General features: G+C 37.6%; 1 protein-coding gene across 1 annotated transcript in view; it reads right to left on the minus strand.

Moving 5' to 3' along the window:
- IL6ST (interleukin 6 cytokine family signal transducer) overlaps positions 1-14184 on the minus strand; it is a 22650-nt gene extending 8466 nt beyond the window's left edge. Inside the window, exons 1-10 of the mRNA XM_010167511.1 lie at positions 14107-14184; positions 11775-12086; positions 9806-9938; positions 9291-9451; positions 8799-8950; positions 8220-8379; positions 3446-3528; positions 2038-2257; positions 750-926; positions 1-66 (exon numbers count right to left, since the gene is read on the minus strand). The exon at positions 1-66 is cut by the window's left edge and continues 30 nt beyond it. Of these exons, the coding sequence (XP_010165813.1) occupies positions 1-66; positions 750-926; positions 2038-2257; positions 3446-3528; positions 8220-8379; positions 8799-8950; positions 9291-9451; positions 9806-9938; positions 11775-12086; positions 14107-14173 (1531 nt within the window). The 5' untranslated portion in view covers positions 14174-14184. The remainder of the gene's footprint in view (positions 67-749; positions 927-2037; positions 2258-3445; positions 3529-8219; positions 8380-8798; positions 8951-9290; positions 9452-9805; positions 9939-11774; positions 12087-14106) is intronic.
- Between the last annotated feature and the right edge of the window lie 5096 nt (positions 14185-19280).

A 19280-nucleotide genomic window follows, 5' to 3' on the forward strand; every position in this document is an offset into this window, starting at 1 on the left:
TTCCCTGACCATCAGCATATAATGGGTACACAGTTATCAAGTAACACTTGAATGGCTTTATATCACCTAATAAAAGGAATTTAAAATGTGTTGTTTTACAGACAGTCAAATTCCTCACCATCCTTCTCATTTACTTCAGATTCAGCGTTCTGGGTTTTGTCTGTTTTATTACATGCACTTGTATCTAATCCAGCTGCCTGTTTTTTCTAGAGCTCATTGATATACTGCTCTGAAATATTAACTAAAGGAACAATATAGTGATTCACAATCAAATGTTAAATTTAATAAACAGACTTCATAGAAGTCTGACTTTTTCTCTAATTTATTTTAAACAAAAAGCCTTTCTCTCAAAATAACTGATTTGAGCTACTGATCATAAGCCAAAGAGAACTGCAAAGCTGAGCAAATTCTGTTGTTTGAACTGAAAGAGGGATCAGAGAATTTGAACTCAGCCTTTTTACTATTTTAATGGTTTCCAAGAATGAGAAGAATAAAAACAAAATGCAGATAAAACCCTAGCTGTTACATAATATGAATTTCAAAATGCAAGACTAGATACAGTTTTATATTTGACAAAAATAAAGATACTTCCAACACTCATGATAAATTAAGAGAAGCTTTCAGCATTATTCCAGATTCCTTTCCTATGACAGGACTCTAGTCAGTGTGAGGATGTTCCTCACTTTGAGAATAATTATTAGGTTTTTAGAGTGTTTTACAAAGTATTTGTAGACTTAGGAGCTAAATACCTTTTAAGTATGTTCCTTGAATATTTCCTGGTTCATTCTGCCATTCTATGATGCAGTCTGAGCTGTTAGACACCAGACACCATTCAATCACATATTTAAGAACATACGTGTTAGGAGCAGTCCACCCTACCCACAATCTGCCATCTTTGGGTAGTGTTCTAACATTCTTCACAGGAGCTACGATGAAAGAAAATAGAAAAGCGAGAAATACTGATAGTTCTTCCACTAAATATTCATAATAATAGCTATTTTGTCAAATGTGGATACTTTTGGGTTATTTTAATGGTGACAATTGGACAGACCCTAAGTAAATGTAAAAGCCATTTTCTAAAATTTGGAAGCTTACACCTGAATCTTTGTATCAGAGATTCAAAATAAGCAGTATTAGGCTATTTAAAAACTGGAAAATAGACTCAGCTTCTCTGTTCTCAAACAGAGTAAACTGCCTTATTGCACAGTAAAGAGATACTATGCTTATTAAAAAAAAAGGTTCTATTTCATAGAGAAAACAAACCTTGAGACACTTTTAAATTCCCATTCTAAACCTCACACTCAAGTGCTCCTGGCTGCAATGCTACTTTGTTTGAAACATACCCTTAATTAGTTAATCTAATAGTTTTAGGATTTCTCGCTCTCCCTTGGTATTTACACCAAAAGCAGCATCTGTCTGTACATTTATTTTTTGCTTACTGTCTAGTTAGTGTTCAGATTGTCTAAGAGGAGGCTGGAAGTAAGGAGAAACCAGCCTGTAGTTACTACTACTGCACAGTGAAAGGAACATAATAAAAAGGAATATGAATAGTAGGGAAACTGTGGAAGCACATGACAAAGCACCTAGGTAAGATACTGAAAACGTGGTATAGTGAGACTGGGACAAGAGAAGAAAGGGGTGGGCGGGGGAGATCAGAAAGCAGGAGAAACAACAATGAGATGGCATATGCACGAAGTAAAGGATGCTTGCTTCCCCAACTCTTTGATTTTTAAAGAGAAAACAAAAATGCCTGCTATCTTAAGACAACAAGTAATAGGGAATTATAGTGCACAGTAGCTCTAAGGATAAAAAAAACAGCAAAAGAGCATACATAGCTTCAAATGAAGCTTTGAATACATAAATCCACACGATCCCTAGTATACAAATGGCAGCATTCTAAGGCATAACTGTACATACATTCCAAAATACTTTAATTATGTGCCCATGTAAAAGGTATAATTTTACAACACTTAAGATTTTTTTTTATAACAAAAGTCACACAGATGCATTTGACAGAGAAATTACTAGGACACTAACCTTTTGAATTACTTGCTGGGATAAGTAAAACTGATGGAGGGGATGACCCAACTCTGTTATGGGCCATCACAGTCACTTCATAAGTTCCATTTGGCAGCTTTAATGTCAGGTTGGTGGTATTAACATTGTATTTCTCTGATGGACCGGAGAGAGATGATTTAGCTCTGACAGTCACTTCATACCGCAAGATTACTCCATTGGCTTCAAATGGCTCCAATGCCTGTTAGAAGCACATCTTTGATTAGACTGATAATGAACTAACGTGACTTAACCTTTATTGTCTTGAAGCGTAATACAAAAATCTGAGAGCAAGGCAAATCAGGTAGACCAAGTAGCTACATATGTAAGGGAAGTGCAAATAACCTGTGTTCATTTCTGTATAACAGTAAATTCCGTAACTATATCTAGTTTAAATTCTCTTTTCCTTGGCTCACAATCCTACCTAATAGTTTAATAAAAGCTATTCTATAAAGACTGCAGAACAAGTGTTGTATAAATCTGCATTTTATGTGACTTTACAACACAGTGACATAAAAGGAATCTCATCCCTAAAGCTGTGTTGAACTTGAATGCAAAACAGCCTGAGTAGTTTTATGACACATGGAAAAATAATTGTTTCTGTGTTATCTAGTAACAGAGAAAAATACTAGGTTTCTGTGTAATAGTATTAGTTTTCAGATGACTTCAGAGAAAATTGTTGAAGCTATAAAGTAGCACCAGTTTTTCAATTGTAAACTAAATGTCAGAAGCAGCACGTGGCACATGAGTTACAATAGAAAGTTAGGCCACATCAATATACATGTAACTTCACACAAGCCACCTAGTAAAAGGGAAAAAGTAGTAATAAAAAGACAGCTAGATCAAATGTGACAAAGTTCACAGACCAAAAGAAAGCAGGAGATGGGGACTAACCATAATTGCATTCGTTCTCTCAGCTTTGGATTAATCAGCAGCTAGACACAGCAGCCCACTGCATGCAAATGTGCAGTGCTGTATTTAATAAGTTTAGCCTGTAGGCTTAATGAACTCTGCACCTGGAGTATCTCTGTCCAGACAGTATTAGAAAAGCTTCAGGACACAGCACAAGGCATAACATGAGGGTTTACTTTGCTCAAGGGAAAATTTCCAATTCCACAGACTGCTTAAGGACTGCAAGTCAGGAATCTGAAAGTGGACTCTGTATACTCAAGATCATAGATGTATGTCAGTTAACTGATGGCCTTTACATGTGTACTTTTAAGTTTTGGTAACTAATTATTATAATAACAATACTGAAGTCACTTCTCGTATCAATAAACCTGTACTATCCCAGCTATGCACTCCAAGTTTGTTGAGACAAATTTTGCCACTTAAAACCTCATGATTTTAAATGAATGCTCAATTCCTGCAGTTTATCATGTAGCTTTACCTTCCACATCAGATGTACAGTCCAGGAAGCTGGTGAGCAAGATGCATCAATGATCCTCCATACTGGTGGTCCTTTAGATGGCTCTGATAAAAGAAACAATGCTTAATATTAGAAATATTTTTATTCAATCTGTTTGAACACATCCTTTGACTACCATTAGATGCTTACCTCCTTGCCACCTTTTTTTTTTAATAAAAGCATATACAAAAAGTGTTTCCTTAGTTCCTCAAAGAAACGATCCTTGATATATTAAGCGGAACACCTGCACAGAAAGATTTCCTGAAGGGATGAGTAAAACACCAGCTCTGTTCCAAGTGTACAGTAACTAACTGTCATCATGCTGAGCATGTGCAACAGTGGGCTGAAGATGACAACAGGAGGCAACACTCCCCCTACCCCTCAATATCAAGTCACCTTAAGAAGAAAAGTGCAGAAAAGTTAACAAGGAGACAAATTTCTCCTGCCAGAATTCTGCAAGCTTCCTGTATGCTAAAAAGTGTAACAGAACTGCAGTACTTTCGTGCAATACTACTGCACTACTATCTGGTGTCAGTACTGTAAAAAAATTCAAGTGGTATTTCCACTATAAATTTCATTTCAAAGTAGAGTGAATCAATTTGTTACAGTGTATAAAGCAAGAAAAAATGGCTAGTCCTTTGTGATTGTCTTAGCCCTAATAGAAAGATGATCTTAAAATGCATTTAAATTTATAATTCTGCTAGACTGTACTTTCTCTGTGAGTTCTTTTATTGCATTTTTTATATCAATCATTATGAGATTTTTGTCTGCTTCACCTCCAAAACCAGCATCAAGTTTATAATGTGCATATTGTCTCTTATGCTTTACATCAGGAAGGAAGGAGAACCGGGAATTGAGGTAAAGGGAACTCTTTCTTAAAAATCTGAAATTTGAGTACCCCGATTTGACACATGAAACGGAAGCAATTGTACAACTTGCCTAATACAGATAATGGATACAACATAACTTGCCTCATGTTCATTTCCTACTGTAACACCTTCTGGATCTAAAGTAACTTAGAGGTAATCACTGGTATCTGTGTTTTTGCAAAGCCTGACACCCCAGCAGAACAGTCTAAATAGGCAGGCAGTCCCGGTATCCTCATTGCTCAGGTTGAGATAGTAACCACAGAAAACAAAACCATACTGTCATTAGGAGCTGAAAAGAAGTGACTAGAATATTGAAAGAATATTTTACAATAACTTCCCCAGAGAAAGTAAATTTTGCATAGAGCTGAAGCAATGCCATTATGTACATATAAATGCCATTATGTACACAAATTCCATTTTGTTTAAACAAGCGGGGTATATACTACAATCTTTTTCTTACTTCTCCAATATAAGATGACAGGAATTTAATCAAAACTCGTTACAGGGAACTCAATTAGGGTAAATAAGGAAGGATTTCTGATCCAGTGCAGTTAAACTTCAAGCACAAAGTGGTGTTTTGACAGTGAAACTTGTATTGGTTTAACTCTGCTCAAAGGCATGCACAGGAATGCTGCACTAAATAGACTGCTTAACAAGACAGCGCCTTGGGAACAGACAGGACATTACAGAAAGGAGACAAGGAAGAATACAAGCAGGAAAGGCTAAAGCACATTTTGAAAAAGATCAAACAGGCTGACTTCGAAGCTAAACAAATATTACAAAGTATTTGTAGTAGTCAGAGGGAAGAACAGATTCCCTACTGGGTATCAAGCACTCAATCAGAGGGTCCATTCATTGGCTCTGTATGGGGTAGGATCAGCGCAGGAGAGAAACAAAGGCAATTTTGCAGGCTATCAAAGTGGAAGCGAAATCGAAACAGGACCAAATGATTCCAACTTCTACTGCTACTAATGGTTCAGGTGGAAACCAAACAAGCTTTTAAAACCTTTGAGGGCGATTTACTAATCCTAGAATCTCCAGAAATGACAATGCATATTATTGTAATATACATAGCTATGCAGCAAGCCTGCTCTGCTGGATATAAAAGATCCTTGGCTACATACAGTCACTAATCGGAGGTACAAAGTAAATGTTTCCTAATAAGGATTAGGTAGTAAAACAATTGCCAAAAGATTTCAAAATTGCTGGAATGTTTGCATTAATCTTTGCAATCGGCAGCTATACAGGAAAAAAAAAAAAAATTGGTACAGGTTTTGCCAAAATTGCAACCTGAAGAACCTTGTCTCAGCTCAACACTTGGTAGAGAAAGGACCAGGAAAATACAGACCTCATGAGCTCCTTTCCAACTCAAGTTACCCCACTAACATATAAATCTGCAAGTATATCTAGGCATTTGCAAGAGGTGACCACATCTCTGAAGCTGTCTGTAAGACAACTCAAAATAGGAAGTTATTTTACTGTCAACTTATTGCTACAATAGCAAAAAGGATGATTAGCAAGCAATGCAGAAAAAGTGTGACTATCCTGTTACCACTAGGAAGGGAAGGTACAATTTGTTAAAATTCTATTCTACCAGCAGAAAACTGTATTTACATTTGCAGTATATCATAACTAATGGCACAGGTATTCCCCAACAGCTTACTGCACACTGAAATTAGTTCATTTTACCTTTAGCAAGATGCTAACCACCAACAGAGGTTCAGATTCATGTTAGCACCTTGACACCTAGTCATCAGTTAGCACCTCTTAAGCATCTATTAAAGATATTTAATTAGTTACAGTTCAGTCTAAGTGGGCTATTCATGATGAGTGACAGAAGGAAAATAGACCACAGAAAGGTAAATTACACATCAAAGCCTAGAGCTTTTATACGGAGAGCAAATTAAAGGGCCAAATGCATAGGTCTAGGTTGTGTTCATATATACACTGCATGTATTTTTGTTCTGTTACTGGAAAATTTAAGAATCCACTATCTGAGAACAGGATTTTTTCATACTGTAACAAATGCATGGGTGTGATTTTGTCAGTGTTCCCATAATTACTGCTCAGTTATTGTTGTGCAACTTTATTTTGTATGAGTTTACAGTTGCTGCAACAATTGCTAAGACATGAAATGCTGCAAAACAAAACAGCCAAACAAAACAACAAAAAATACAACAGAAAACACTAAACACTCAACTATTAGTTTTGGTCAACTCAGTGGCAGAAGGAACCGAGTGTGCATTAAATCTCTGTACTTATGAATAAACTTGCAGGAGAGCTTCTCTAATGGGGAAATACTGCAGTGACTTCCACAAACTGTAAATTAAATTAAACTCATAACACAGAGTTTTAGTTACTTTAATGCCACGGTACATTTCAAGCAATGCATGTCCTGTGTTCATGAGCAACTGGAAGCAATCAATGAAGTTAAAAAAACATGCTGTGGAGTGCAGTGGACACAGATCATAGAAGATACTGAATGCAGTAACAGTCTCAGTGCCACTGTTCTGAAGGCATATGCAGAGCAATGCAGCACACCTTCAGAACATTAGAGTTCAACAGAAACAGTGTCATAACAGTTGACTGAAGGACCACAAGGAGTTGAAAGGCCAGCCAAGTACACGGGCTGGTTGTAGTGTGAACAGATTTGGTGCATGGCAGCAACTTTGCAATGCTGAGGATTTGATTCACAAAGCAGTGAAGGCTGACACTTGACTGAAGCTCTTAAATGGTTGTTTGTATTTTTCCCCAGGGCTGTGAACCTGAAGTTTAACTTGTTTGCTATTTTTTGTGCATCTTAAATAGTAACTGGTTTATATTTTGAAGTTGTATATATCCTTCTTGCAAAGTCCTTTTGTGCAAGACTAAACGTGATCCAAATGCTGCCCCAAAGAGCTGATGGTAGTAAGAAGTTATCCTCATTAAATTCCGACACTAGCAATTCAGTGTGCATCCCTGCTGCAAGGGGATAGGGTATTACAAGTCCAGATCTACAAGACAACTCCAATTATTATGTCATCAAGAAGGGAAATTCTAAGGGAACAGTGATTTTTGTGATTAAATATAGCCAAAATGAAACAATTTTCCACATAGACTCATCATGCTTAAGGTCAGCAGTTTACAGATGGCATTCTCTTTCTTATGCCTCCCAGCATGACAACCATATCAGGGATGAACAGCAAGACTCTGTATTTGTAAACAAGTGGGTACAAGACAGTGCAGAGGCAGCTGTGACTCTGACAAGCAAGAAAGTGTTGTGGATGCAGAATACCTTGGGAAAAGTTAAGAGTAAACCAGAGTTTTTTTATTTATATGCTCTGGTGCACAAGAGGCTACACTTCCCATAGGCATATTATTTCCTATCATTGCTTAAGTAAGTTTGTGAAGAAGTCAATGTATCCTATATGACTAAAATCTTCTGTTTCATACTTACTGATGCTTGTTCACTGTTAGAAAAAACAGCCTCCTAAACACCGAGTTGTTCATAAACTAAAGCAGTCTGTCTGCCAAAAAAACCCCCAAAATTTCACACAGGCAGAATAACTTCTGTTACAGAGGATAACCTTCAGGACAAAAAACCCAAGCACTAAGCCTACACTTCTTCTAAAAGACTTTGAGAGTATAACTTTCTGTGGAGAAAGCTTTGCTTCCCTACTTCCTGTTTTAGCTGTTTCCACAGAGCACTCCTAGACTAGCTTTATGGGAAGCTATTCTGGTGCTCCTTGGAATGCATGGGTCAAGTTACCCAGCACTGAAAGTAACTCAGGAGAACCTTGTTGCATGTATAATCACACAGCTCAAGTGAGTATACACAAGTTGAGCTGGCTACTGCTAAATTGCTGAGCATTTTGAAAGTCAGTGACCTACTTTCGTGTATTACTTACTATCTTCAGTGGTGACCCCAGTTTTCTCTTCACTCCAGTCACTCCAGTAGCCCACTCCATCTTCCTTCATGCAACGAATTGAAAAGACATACTCTGTGTAGGGTCTGAGCCCTTGAACACTAAATGAAGTTCTTGGTGAAGCTGTATCTTCAGGAGGAACCTGCAAACGGAAAAAAGACTTTAAAGGCATCAATCAAAAATTGTAACGCTGAGCTCCGTGCTACTACAGCTCCCATCCTAGAGGTTTCCCTACCACATACGCACCCAATGCAAACAACAGTTTTTCTCCCTTCATTTCCAAAAGCTTCAATTCTCAATTCAAATAAACGTACTGCAACACAATGGGGAGGACAGCAGAGAAGTCAACAAAGAAAAGACAAAATCATTGTACTCTAAATTGTGCCAAAAAAACATAGATGACAACCTTCATGAATGGGCCAGATAAACTATCTAAGGAAGCCACATAAGGCCTAAGGATAATAAAGTGAATTCTCTTCACTGCAGCAGTTAAGGAACTTCTGCAGTTTGACAAATGACTGGGTTACAGCAGAAGAGTGACAGGGACATTAGTGGGATTACCTGCATCCATTTTGTGTCACCAATGATCCTATAGCGAATATTGAACTTCAGCTTCATCACAGCTGCTGAAATCCGATTCTCCCAGGAAAGCTTCAGAACAGTAGGCAGTATTCCCGAGTTGACTGATAAGTTGTGTGGAGACAGAGGTTTAACTACAAGAGAAGGAGTTACAGTCAACTCCACAGCTGTACTTTGTCATGCCTCTAGCAGTTGGTATACTATGCTGTAACACTACTATTAAAGCCTTTCACAAACTCAAATGGCTGCTACTTCACACTTGTTTCTAAAGCAGACTACTCAACAAGTACTATCTGAATTGTGATCAAATCTCTCACCTTCCCTACCTCTGTCCAGCACAGTTCAAGTTCTAGTCAACAATATATTGGTAGTGTTATCTTTTATAGTGAAGAAACATTAACATACCGATTCAGCAATATGCACAGAAACAGCAGTTAGTTACTACTAAAGCTTTATTAAGAGGCATATAGTTACCAATCTCAATGGGATCAAGAACAAGAGGATCAGATTCAGCCCTCCCAAGAACATTTGCTGCTTCTACCCAGATCTCCAGGTTAACAAAGAACTGAACATCAGCAATTGTACAAGAATTGTTTACATCTTTTGGTATACAGTCAGGAAAGTTCTCTTGTGGCCTAAATGAAAGAGAAGGAAAAACAAGGTATAAAGCAGTCAGTTTGGTTTCCTTTAGAGAATTTTTTAAAGTAGATCAGAGTGATCCACCAACTTAGCTCATATGTTTTCTCTCTGCTGCTATCTTTGTAAGCAGAGGGGTGGGAAGAAAAGGTGAAGAGATGAGAATGGCTTGTTCAGCCACAATGACTGCATTCGAATAGGAATTCTCCCCTTTCCCCCAAAATAGACAGCAATGCTTCAGAAAAATGGATTTAAGTTAAGAACTCTTCCAAAGCATCAAGGAATTTGAAGGAAGTTTGGTTTAGCCTACAAATATTCAAAGTCAGTTAGATATTCTATAGAGGGCTACTTACCATCTGTATTTCAATCTATAATGAGTGTCAAGGAACGTATGGCTTCCAGGGTCCCAGGTACAAGTCATAGGATATGTGAGTTTTGACAGCTGATGCACAATGCAACTTAAGTTCTTGGGCTTCTCTGGGGGCACTGTACAGAAAGTTAGCAATAATTAATCTATATACACTTCTCAATCCAGAAAGAATCATAAGTGTTCCATCAGAGCAATTTCACTGAACATCAGAAATATTTATAGTCAGATTTATTTCTAAAGGAGTGGGCAAAGAGTGCTAGATAGCATCCAGTAATGGAAGTCAATAAACTTAACCAGCTGCTCTGAGAAACAGTAGGCTGTATAAGGAGCAAGGACTTGACAGTAAGGACCAGTGCAGAAGATTTCTCACTCTTTGAGGCAGAAAACCTGGTATCAACCATCTCTCATGGTTGATAAAAAACCTATTTTAATTCACACAGGTAAAAATTGTTAATGAGCAATACAGCTGGACCAACATATGCTGACTTTGCCAATAACCTCAGCTCTGAGACAACTGTGACAGGTCTATTCTTCCCCACCTGAGCTATGGAAGAAGGATGCTTTAGCTGTGAACACTTACAAGATAGATAAGGGGTCTTAATCAATGCACTTCAGTGTGCAAGAATTTTTTTTCAGAGTGCAGCTGAACTATTTTTTTTACTTCTTAAATTCAAACTATAGCATACAAAGAGGTTGTTTCCAGCTTTTAGAATATCACCATTTACAAAAGTATAATGTACATGAAGAATCTTTTCTCCTCCCAAGCAGAATGCTATTTTCAACAGTAGTACATTAATAATCTTGTAGTTTTGACCCTGAATGGCTGTATTCTTCTCAAACCTGTTATTTTCATTGTTTACACACTTTTTCTTTAGCTGACATTATGAAAATACAGTAGCCTTAAATACAAATGCATCTCAAGTTTCATATGTGAATTACAACCGTAGAGTGCTATCTGTACTGTCATTCAGTTTATTGTCTTAGGATACTGTATCTGTCCTCACCTTTCCACATATTTTGCCTGCTGCATCTTTTATGGTGATAAATTTACTCCTCAGAAGTTGAAACAGAAAATATTTTCTCTGTGAAAGCATTTTGCAGCTCATGCTAGAACCACATTAGTTTAAATTGTGGACTCAAGCCAGCTTTTTGTACATAGACAACAACTTCAATACCTTTTGACAACACTAGGAGGCAACATAATTCATCAGCTGTTCATACTCTGTTATTAAGGACACTTGAACACTTAAAACAGTCCACAACTAATTAAGAAGTAGTATACTACGTTATTCATGTTACTTTCTCAAGACCTCAGTCTTGTCTCAAAGACCACTTACTCAGAACTACACAAGTGCTATCATGCTTGAACAAGGAAAGATTATTATTAGTTAAAACTATCTTCTTTATATAGAGAGGTAGAGTAATCCAGACAGTATGTTCCATTTTTAAGGCAGTTCAGGTTAGATTTAGTGATACAGATGGACTAAATATTTCTCAGTCCATTAACAAAGAAAACATTAATTTCATAGTGTTATTATGAAAGCAGGACCTCTGACCTTATTGTACTTCTCTGAACACTGAAACAGAAGAAGCAAGGAAAAGTTAGTTTCTTAGGATCTATTTCACATAAATTCACATCTTTTCTGTAATTTAAACCTCCCTGCTTCAACGTTTTTCTGTTGTTTTCCGTTGTTGTGTTTTCTTCCTATTTCAACAGTTAAATACCCCAGAGTATTTTAATTTTATTTTTTTAGAAAACTTTATTCTGTTTATTTTTACCAGTTTTGATGGCATGTAATTTGACAATGTTTTTATACAATTATCCAGGAACTGAGGGAATGGAAATAAGTACCCCAAAATATGCCAGCTTTCTATCATTTGCATTCTCCTCCCTGTTTCTCAGAACCAATTTTCTTAAGACCAGAATAAAAGGCAAGTAAAACAGTACTTACGGCCTATTGTAACTGTAATTCCATAAATGTTCTGCTCAATCTGTCCATCTGCTAAAACGTTGCATGTCAGAGGATTAGCTAGTGAAGAAGTGTCATTAAAAGTGACACTGGAAACTGTTCTGTTTACTTCATGGTACTGTTCTTTAGGTACCACTCTATTTTTAATTTTCCAGATAATTTGATTGGCATAGATATTGCCAAAGTCAAGACAACTCTCATTCAAAATGCACAACGCTGTGAAACTGGAACCAAGTTCCAATACAGGAGACTCTGGGATGATGTGACCACATGACTGTACAAGTCCATCTGAAACTAAAAAGAAGAAGAATTGCATGTTTATTAAAAATTACAGAGTATTCCATAATCAATATTGTTGATACAACACTAGTGTACTGTTAAAAATATTATGTGTCTAAGCAGGAAATGAATTAGTTATTGACAGTTTTACAACTGAAATGCCTCAGTGGACCACCAAGCAGATTTAAGGGGCAAAACCAATGCAGTGCTCCCTAGGCTTTGCAAAAGTATTTTGCCAAGCAAGAAAAGCTCTATTAATAAACAGGGGCGTTTAGAGAGAGAGAAGAGTCAAGGATTGACTTTTTAGTATGTTTTGAAGGCAGGAGGCAATATACTTGAGGTTACTTTTGCAGTTAAAAAGGTATTTTCTATTGAGAAAGTTAACAACAAAAAACTGAGATAAGTGTGCACTTTGGCTGTGACAGACCAGTTCTAGAAGAATTGCATGCAAACAGTTAAAATGCTTGAATTGTCCATTTCAAAAGCTTCAGTGTGTATGCTATCAGCATATTTGGGAATTACAGTGAACTCTGCACATTTGATAGTAGTCTTTTTACAAGAAAACTTAATCACAACAATAAAATTGCAACTGTCACTACAGAGTCATATAAAAAGTATCAAGCTTTAAAGATGAAATAGATGACTGAAATACTGCCTTGAATCAACAGCCATACTAAACATTTTTATGATTACAATTTGCTACACAACAGCAGTGGCCCACAGCTCTGACTCTACTACACTAGTTCACTGGTAGCTTATTGCTTTACCACCATTTAGTCTGATGCAGACATGCTTTCATTTAGATACCATTTGGCATATGTGAAATTGAACTTCAGTTTGCCTCAGTGACCAGCTCCAGTGATGTCAGTGGAAACAAAGCAGTCTTCCACTGACCAAAGTCACTCTTCACTACCTCTGCACACAGACGAGCAATGAATAGAAGCAAAAGTGAGTATCCTGGGGCCAGTGCTCTTTAATGTCTTCATCAATGACTTGGATACAGGACTTGAAGGACTGTTAACAAAGTTTGCTGATGACACCAAACCAGGAGGAGCTGTGGACACTCTGGAGGGCAGAGAGGCCCTGCAGAGAGATCTAGATAAATTAGAGAGCTGGGCAATCACCAACTGTCTGAGTTTTAACACTTTTTTGCACTTCGGACACACAGACAGACTGGGAAATGAGAGGCTGGAGAGCTGCCCTGCGGAGGGACCTGGGGGTTCTGGTTGATACCAAGTTGAACATGAGCCAACAGTGTGTCCTGGCAGCCAAGAGGCCAACCATGTCCTGGGGTGCATCCAGCACTGCACTGCGAGCCGGTCGAGGGAGGGGATTGTCCTGCTCTGCTCTGCTCCCTCACCTCCAGCACTGGGGGCAGTTCTGGGCACCACAGGATAAAAAGGGTATAAAGCTACTGGGGAGTGTCCAGAGAAGGGCCACAAAATTGGTGAAGGGCTTAGAGGGGAAACCGTATGAGGAGAGGCTGAAGTCACTTGGTTTGTTCAGCCTGGAGAAGAGGAGACTGAGAGGAGATCTCATGGAGGTCTAGAACTTCCTCACAAGGGGAAGTGGAGGGGTGGGTCCTGATCTCTTCTCTCTGGCCACCAACAACACAACCAGAGGAAATGGCAGGAAGATGTCCCAGGGGAGGTTTAGGTTGGACATTAGGAAAAGTTTCTTCACCCAGAGGGTGGTGTAGCACTGGCACAGGCTCCCCAGGGAGGTGGTCATGGCACCAAGCCTGACAATATTCAGGAAGCATTTGGACAACATCCTCAGACACATGGTCTGAATCTTGGATTGTCCTATGCAGGGACAGGAATTGGACTCAAGGATCCTTGTGGGTCCTTTCCAACTCACAACATTCTATGTTTCTATGGTTACACATTATTTTACCATAGTATTAGGAGCACAGACTAGGTCTCACTATCCTAATACAACCTTGCTTTCTGCCCCCACCCCACAAGTATCTAGACAAAAAGCAAGTATGTGCTTCAAGTACAAGTCTCTTGTGTTTGAGACATGTAAGTCTTACCTTCAAGAGAACAAATATTCAAGAGTAGATATAAGCCATGGGTCACCCAGTTCCACCCAGAAAACATGCTGCACAGAATTCCTGTAACAGAGAAAGATTTTTTTTTTAAATTTAATCTATTACTCTTCACTTTAGATCACTGTCAAATTCAGATTTGTATTTGATCTGTGACAATTTCTCAGGTATGCACATTTACTTTCCTGAAAAGAGTTAGTATCTTCTCACTCTAGAGAAAGAAAGGACATATTGTTTCCATTTTCCTCACTGCTGTAACAGAATCCAATGTCTACTTAAGGCAACTGATGCAGTTTAAATTCAAGAAATGCATCAGCTTAAGGTTTTTGTGTTGTATATAGAGACAAACTTCACTGGCACTGATGTAAGTGCTTTGCACAAGATTCAGAACAACTCACCACAAAACCATGTGTCTCGTTCACGAGAGCGACTTAAAACACATTTAAGAATTATGAAGCAAAATGCTTCCACATCAAGAACTGTTGACTACTCTAGAAAAAGCATTAACTAATTCCTCAAAAACTTACAAGGGAGTTTGCAATTCCTCAAAAGCTGGGAAGTTTTTAACATCTTATGTTCTTTATTTCTGTACTGCAGCAGGGCTCACTTGTTCTTTGTTTTGACAATACTACAAAATAGTTGAGAGAAACTGAGGCCTTCACAGAGCAGCTTCTGCTCCAGTTGTTTTAAAGTCACAAAGCCTCTTCTGGATTTCTCAACTTGCAGTCATAAAGCAGCCCTAAATTACTAAAAGCAAGTAACCATTCTCTACTAGAGCATAAGAGCTACATTATTTTTAGTTACATACATGCTTCTTTACAGGAACAGATAGACTGGCTTAGTCAGATAGGGTATTTAGACCACAACCTGATTACTACAAGCAGAGTCCATACTGTTCTTAGAGCTAGAAACTAAACATAGAATTTCTAGGTTTACTAGGATTTGAGATGAGATTGCCTGTAGCAACTCCACTTCTGAACGTTTATTTTCACTGTCCTGAAAAAATCCTTCAGAAAACTGGTATTCTGAGCTTTGCCTCTAGACAAGGCAACTCACTAAGAAGTTTAAAGGAATTCCACAGTATTGCCCAGAAAGTAAAATTTAAAAGCTACATTTACTATGGAAGGAAAAGAAACAATTTATGCAATTTATGACAGGCAATACTCCTTTGATTGATTGCATGTAGTTTACTTTATCATAATGACAGAAAGATGCAAGGCATTTCATACAGATCAAGAAAATGAGAGAGAACATTTACACACTGATATATCAATACCAAGCCAGAATATAATTCCTTAACCATTGGCACATCTAAGCTTTTTTTTTTTTTTTTTTTTTTAAACAAATCAAGGTAGACATGTAAAGAAATATCTATTCCCAAGAATTAGAAACCAATAACCTTTACAACCGAGTCTTTGTAGGGCTCACCAACACCAAGACGTGTCAGTCTGTAAGGACTTTAAGAGCCATAGGACTCACTCACCAATATTTTTACTTGCATTTATACTTGTGAGTTCATTAGTCAAAGCCCACTAAAATTTCCTACATATAAATTTTATACTAGAAATGTTGCTGATTAGAAGACCTGACAATTATCTTAACAAGCATTTATATTTGTCACTAGAGGGTGGGTTGTTTTTTTTTTAAACTGACTAACAAGATTTATTTATAATTGGACTGTAGTTGTATGGCACTGAAAAATCAAAAAGCTGTTCATTTTTTCTGTGTTATACTCCAGTACTCTCACTGGGCTGGATTTAAAAACCATTACACAGTTTTAAGTGCAATACATCTTTAGATATTTATTACAAGTGTACCGTAAGAGAACTAAACCAACTGATTTTTGCTTATGAATGTAAAGTCTTCCAATATGTGAAAAAATAAGGTTTCTACCCACCCATGCATTTCTACATTTTAAAATCTCAACTGGTTTCACAAATTTTAATAAATTCATATGGTGAATACAATCAAGCTAAGAATATTCTCTTTTGATTTACATCTTCAGCATCTTGACTTACCCTAACATTTATCCGAAATACTGCTTACTCTAAAGCTTGCTGTGCTCTATTAAGGATAGACCTTAAGCTTTGTTATTTTAAGCAAGATTCATTTAAAGCTATTTCAGCTGAACAACTTGAGTTGCAGAAGATCTGAAACTCAGGAGAACCCCGAGGGCAGCTACAAGCTAGGTGGAAAAAAGCAGCAGCTCCACTTCCCCACAAATTGACAAAAGCTGCAGAACAACAGCAGAAGCAGCTTCCACAATGAAGGGGAAAGAGAGAAGCAGATTTAAAAAGGCAAAAAGGAATTTTTTTAAAAGAATATCCAATATAGTATTTCTATCCCATTTGGTATCACAATTGGTGCCACATCAGAATACTGGCAGCATTAGCTAAGTATTACATCATAACAAAGTTATTGTTTTTCTTTTTGTTAATGATTTATTTCACATTAAACAATATATCCACAAAACTATTCAAGAACTTCTGGTGTTAAAATCATATTAAGTCATATTAAATATGGCTCAGGCTAGTGCTTTCTAATCTGAGCATATAAAGATGCTCAGGTACAGGAAACCTGCATACAAGCTATACAAAAACTTTAAAACATAGTGCCGTCATTCAAAAGAAATGGTGCTAAACAGTAATTTTTCACCATTAACTGCTTTAAGTGAGACTAAGTTGCAGGTCTAGACAACAGCAATTACATAGCACAGCCCAAAGTTTTCTCTTTTACAGACTGGTGCAGTGTAGTAGGAATCTAAGCAGAAAGTTCAACCTGATACTGAACTAACATTGAAACAGCTACTTAGTTCAGAAGCCTTTTATTTATTTATTTATTAAAAGAAATAAAAAAAGCTGAATCAACATTTTATATATACTGTATAGTTGTGGACCAGTAAGTCAAGAGGAAAGGGAAACAGAGAAGGAAACTGGTGTCAGAATTTTGTCAGGTTACTTTCATAGTAAAGTTTGCTGAAGTGGGAAAGGACTAAAGTGCATCAAAATAGTACACAGTAAAAACAAAATGGTCAATTTAGAACTGCTGCTGGCGAGAGTCCTTAACTCACAGAACATAAAGTTAACAGAGAGGTAAAAAACAGTTAAAATGCTGCAATTACTTCCATGAAGACAGAGATATGAAACTCATACACCATGAGACCACTTCATTTATTCCCTCAGTCATGTGGGACTTCCATCATTCTTCACATCCTGCTACCGCTTTGAAAGGAAAGCACTGAGCCTTTTTGCCTGAACCTTAAAACTGATGCTTCAGATCTTGTCCTGTGAAAAGCTAATAATGGCCCCCAAGTCAAGCTTTATATGCACACAGTAGCAACAGCATTGAGTTTTATGACTAAGCTGTGAATAACAGGTTTTAAAGAAGTGTCAGGCATTCATGCAAAACAGGTATCATTACTTATTCTGAGCAACAGACAGTAGTCTTACAAATTAATATTATTTCATAAATCACAAAGGTTACCCCAAAAGGCAGCTAGAGCAAGGAACAGTGCACAAAAGTGGTACTGGACATCGCAGCTACTGCTTGATGTTTCATAACAAGCCAGGTAGTACTCAAAGTCCATCTAAAAAAGCTGTAACCATCCTCAAAGAATTTTGATTAATCAAGGTGTAACTGCTTTCTAATTAGAAATACTTAATCTACAAGCTTCCTTCCTTCTTCCAAGCTTAATTCCTTCTTGGAAATATCTATGAGACTCAAAAATCTTCATATGCACAGACTATTCTGAAATTAATTTTCATATTTAAAATACCTGTACACAAATGATATCTCTATCCCTTTCACCAAATAGGTAAGTAATTTCTCCTCGTTACTCATTCCTCTGCCTCTAGAAGGAGGCTTCTCCCTACCTCTGGCGTTTTAGCATAGCACTCAGAATAAAAAACCCCAAAGGAGCATAGATTAAAAATGACTGAAATACCTCATCTGAGGCACGTTGCTTGCAAGAATTAAGCTCCTCTTTCTGATACCTTCTTAAAACTGCAGATTACCTTCTCTGAAATACTTCAGACATTTTTGTGCCGCTAGAGAGTAGCTATAGTCTAAAACGCAAAAGAATTTCTATAAAATAATGTCTTAGTATTTCCTGTTCTCATCTTAAAAGTCAGACTTTCAAGACTGACAGCCACCAATGCTAGTTCTCTAATTGAGACAGTTCTTGTTAATATAACAATCATTCTAAAAAAACCTGGCCAAGAACGAGGTTTATTTATTTTCACACAACTGTGCAAGTCCTCCACAGAAGCAGCATGGGAGACTTACAGATGTGCATTTATCTCTCCCACCTCTAAAAAAATGTATATATAGGCTTTACTTGAAAAGAGCACATTTCTATGCATGTAAACAAGGTGCAAATATTTTTTAATGCGTAACTTCTAGGAAATAACAAAGTTTTCATCATCCTCTCATACTTTCTTATTATGATGCACTAACATACAGATTATAAATTCATTAAGTTCAGAACATACATGCTTTCAACAGGTAACCTTTTATGTATCATTATTCCTCTGAAAAGTAACAGTATTTACAAAGAGAAGTATAAATTTTACATTCTAGAGGTAAAAGAAAAAAGCTTGCAAATCCCAGAAGTATCTGACCTCTTCAGGTTATGGACCTCCTTCTCCCCCTCCCCTTCTCACTGACAGGACAGATCACTAATGACAAAACTATAACCCCACATAATTCTATTACTATCTTTCTCCTTCAGAAATGACTCAGAAGTAACAAGCAGCCACCAGCTGCCAATCACCTAGTCAGCCTAAAACAAGGATGAAAACTGAGACTGGGATTTATTCTCCTCTGCACTGCCAAGCACACTTGGCAGATTGCTTCCCTTTGTGCCTCAGTTTCATCATCTGCAAAATGAAACTAATGACACAGTTGTTCTTTAGGAAAGGCATCAGAGACCCACTGCACGGATGACAGGCGCTCAGGAGCGCATCAGAAGTTAGCAGAGGAGCCAGGCTGCTCACCGAACCCGCTCCTTCCCAATTCCCCAGGGAATCCCTGCGGTAGCTGGACCAGGTGTAAAACAAAGCGCGCCTTTCTTTCAAGGTCAGCAGCTTTCTACCTTCTGGTCTACAGACAACAGGAACAGACCACTTGCGAAGGCAACAAAACACCCTGTTATTCAACAG

The sequence above is a fragment of the Antrostomus carolinensis genome, unplaced genomic scaffold, assembly GCF_000700745.2.
Source record: "Antrostomus carolinensis isolate BGI_N321 unplaced genomic scaffold, ASM70074v2 scaffold5405, whole genome shotgun sequence".
NCBI classification, from domain to species: domain Eukaryota; kingdom Metazoa; phylum Chordata; class Aves; order Caprimulgiformes; family Caprimulgidae; genus Antrostomus; species Antrostomus carolinensis.